This window comes from Cervus elaphus, chromosome 18 (assembly GCF_910594005.1).
Source record: "Cervus elaphus chromosome 18, mCerEla1.1, whole genome shotgun sequence".
NCBI classification, from domain to species: Eukaryota; Metazoa; Chordata; class Mammalia; order Artiodactyla; family Cervidae; genus Cervus; species Cervus elaphus.
In genome coordinates, this window is record NC_057832.1 from 74,262,063 (window position 1) to 74,265,418 (window position 3,356).

The window sequence follows — 3,356 nt, forward strand, 5'->3', positions numbered from 1 at the left end:
ATAGGAATATCCAGCTAACTGATTCCAGTTTGGGTGTTGGTAATTTCTAGACATGTTCTCCTCTCTGCAGTTTTTTGAGAGGAGCTCTCAGGTTATGTGGCAAATGATTAACTCTGTCACTTTGGGTTTTGCATACCTGCTTTTAAGTATGATGGGTTTCAGTCTTGCAATGGAAAAAAATACAAAAGTCACCTTAAGTCTTACAGTGCAACAGTTTTAATAGTCCTCGCTAAAATAGGCAGTACAGTTTAGCCAGGTCAACATTAAAAGCAATCTTGCCTTATTTAAAATTCTTCTACTTAAGAATGATTCTTGCTCTCTGCCATCCCTTCACTTAAGGTATAAGCCTGAAGAAATATTCCCAAAGTGCATTTCTTTTATTTCTCATTAAAGATAGCACTGGGATTTGCTTTCCAATAGCAAGTCCAGAATCAGAGCATGCCATCCTTGTTGGAAGGCTGCACAGTTTCAGTTGAGTTAAGATCTCTTAGAGAAGTACCCTTCTCATTTCCATGGGGGACGCAAAAGCCACGGAAGTTTTTCGGAAAAAAAAAAAAAATTATACCAGATTCCTCTGTGGTATCTTCTCTTACCACGAATAAATATTTAATGCATCCTTGAATCGTGAACTACCGGAACACTCAATTGTCACGTCAGTTTCCAGGACAATGAAATCTGGAGCCCTGGTGCGAATATTCTGAATTTGGTGGGATGAGACTCCACGTACAGGGAGGGTCAGAATTCTCGGGTTTAGAACTGGGGACTGAGGAGGTGTGATGGGAAGAGAGTCCTGGAGCTCTCGGGCTATTGCTTGTCGTCGTGGGGGTCACCAGGGAAGCTGGCTTCCTCCGAGGACCTGACTCCCTCGGGGAGCAGAGTGGCGCGCACTTTTCTCTTCTCCTTAAAGCGGCCTGAGCGCGAGATCTTCAAATTTCGGCGGCTGTTGCCCGATTTCTCCCCGCCCAACTTGTCTAGCTTGTGGGGCTCGCCGGCGCCCCCGAGGAGACTGGGGTGCTGATTCTCCCGGGAACTGCTCGACCAGTCCTGGACGGGCGGCGCGGGTTCCCCGGGGGCAGGCTGGGCTGGCGGCTGCGCACCCCCGGCGGCCTCCTTGTTTTTCTTCCTGCTGTTCGTTAGCGAATTCCACCAGGAGCCCGAGCTGCCGGTGCCGCCGCCGTCGGCCATAGCAGGCCGGCCGAGGGGCGCTGGGCGCGGAGCGCGGGGACGGGCCTTGGCGGCAGCAGCTGCTCTTGGGTCCACCCGACTCCGCCCCGGCCTCTCGCGAGCGGGCTGCGGGCTGAGAGCAGAGGCCAGCGGCTTGTGCTGGGGAAGAAAACAAAACTTGGTTACTGGGTTTGTCGAAGTCACGTGCGCCCCAATCCCACTTCCTCTCCTGTGCTCCGGCGGGCACCGGATCGGCTGTGGTCGGATGGTCCGCAGCTTTCAGAGCTTTCAGAGCGCCTTGCCGCTCCCCCCAGAGCGCAGGGGGACGAACCTCCTCCTCGGCGCCGCCTTCTGGTCTGGAGACCGAGTCTTGGCGCTCCCCGGCTTCCAGGATAGGGCAGTGGTCCGCGCTAGAGGGCCACCCAGGGGTGGGTGCCGGGGCTTCAGGATTAACCAGGCCCTAGAAGGAAAAAGGCCCGTCCTGTCAGTCTGCCCCATTGTAAACGACGCCCAAAGGTGACCCACCCGGCCCAGAACGACGAGGGCGCCCGGACGCGAGCGCGTCCCCGCTGTAGGTGAGCACGAACAGTAGACCGCAGACAGTTCCGAAATTTCCCTCAAAGGTTTTTGCTCCCTCGACTTTTGTCCCGGGATACTTTTTCGATGTCATTTTTCGAGGGCGGGGGCTGGGTATTTACAGACCAGCGAGAGTGAGAGACAAGCTCGTGGTGTTCTGTTTTGTTTCTTTTAAATTCTGCTTTTGACAAAACGTCTGCCTTGTGACTTTCAGAGAAGCATGTCTAGACTTCCCTTGAAAACCGCCGTCCTACTCTTCCTTTTATTCCCCAAAGACCAATCTTGCGTCTCTTTGAAGCCACCCCCGGTCGGCAGTTGAGATGAACCCAAGTACCTCTTTCCTTAGTTCTGTATTAAAATATGCACCGAGTCTGTGTGTACTAGGCAACTCAACTCGGGATTTTTAGTTCAAATTAAAGGCTTCTGTTCTTGCGCAATTCCCTCCTCCAAAGGAGAGGGCGCACAACGGAACTGCAATCTGCCCTCCTCCCAGCTTTAAAACAGCACACAGCGGAACGAAAAGGCAAAAAGTTATTAGCACTTAAGGTGCGAATATCAGAAGCGAGACTTCTCGGCCCACTTTCTGTGCTGGGTCTACACCGCACTAACTCCACGAATGAGTAGGATTCGCTGGCGCCGCGGCTCATTTCCAGGTTCCGCTGGGCTGCTTCCCATCCCACGCGCGCGACACTCCTGGGATTCGTCGGCGCTGGAGAGCGAAACTTCGGCGGTGTTTGTGGTTAGAAGCTCTCCTCCCTAAACCGCCCGGAGAGAGAGAACCCGAACGCCTACGCCAGAGGCAGCCGCGGCCTCGGCTGAGCTGGGAGACCTTGGCAGCGGTTCCTCCCCAAGACTCCCCGAGGGCACACTCGGGCTGCGACTTGAAAACAATAGAAGAAAAAAATGGCCCAAAGTTGTTTCCCTGCTGAAGGCACCCACACCCTCTGGCACAGTTTGCAACGGGTTTGCAAACATCCATTCTCCCTCCACTTTATAGATCGGAAAAGCACCCCCAAGTTGTTCACTGATGGTGGTGGTGGTGATAGTGGTGACTGTTCTGATGCTGCTTTCTGTCTTCTACCCTACGCTGTCTTCTCCACAATCAACTTTGTATGCACAGAAGGGCTATGCACGTATTACTCAAGGAAAACATTGCAAATTACGCAGAACGCCTGCTTCTAACAACTTCTCCTCGGGAGCTGGGGGAGCTCCCCAGGGTGACACCCCGGAATAAGCTCTGGCTTGGAGGACGGAGAATCACCCCATCGCTCACCTGCTCAGGCTTCCCTGGACCCCGTGGCTCCGCGCCTCTCTCCCCGGGCAGAGTCGGGAGTGCGTGCGCTTGGGTTAATCTGGAAGTCGGGGCGCGGCGTCCCTCTGTGCGGTCTTGGAGAGGTCGAGCTTCTTTCTGAAAGGTGTGCTAGCCGAAATCGCTGCAGTCCAGCTAAGCCGATTGCTGCCGCTGGTCTCCCCTGGCGCCTCCGATTTCCTGGCGCAGCGGCGACTGTAGCCCGGAGCTCCAAGTGTGGTTGGATCCGGCTGGAGGGCCCGGCGGTGAGTGGGTGCCAGGCTCACTGCCCCAGGTGAATGGCGAGGCAAGCTCTCCCACCTAGTAG

At 54.8% G+C, this 3,356-nt stretch overlaps 1 protein-coding gene across 2 annotated transcripts; it reads right to left on the reverse strand.

The window, feature by feature from the left end:
- Nucleotides 1–200: 200 nt before the first annotated feature.
- Nucleotides 201–3,140, reverse strand: PRR15 (proline rich 15). 2 transcript variants are annotated; one of them, XM_043871649.1, is made up of 3 exons: nt 3,014–3,140; nt 1,496–1,624; nt 201–1,323 (listed from the first exon to the last, which is right to left on the reverse strand). In XM_043871649.1, exon 3 carries the CDS (start codon nt 1,183–1,185, stop codon nt 805–807), a length of 381 nt encoding a protein of 126 aa, XP_043727584.1. In that variant the 5' UTR covers nt 1,186–1,323; nt 1,496–1,624; nt 3,014–3,140; the 3' UTR covers nt 201–804. The 2 variants fall into 2 exon arrangements, with proteins under 2 accessions (XP_043727584.1, XP_043727585.1); XM_043871650.1 differs by lacking the exon at nt 3,014–3,140 and adding an exon at nt 1,867–1,885.
- Nucleotides 3,141–3,356: the final 216 nt, after the last annotated feature.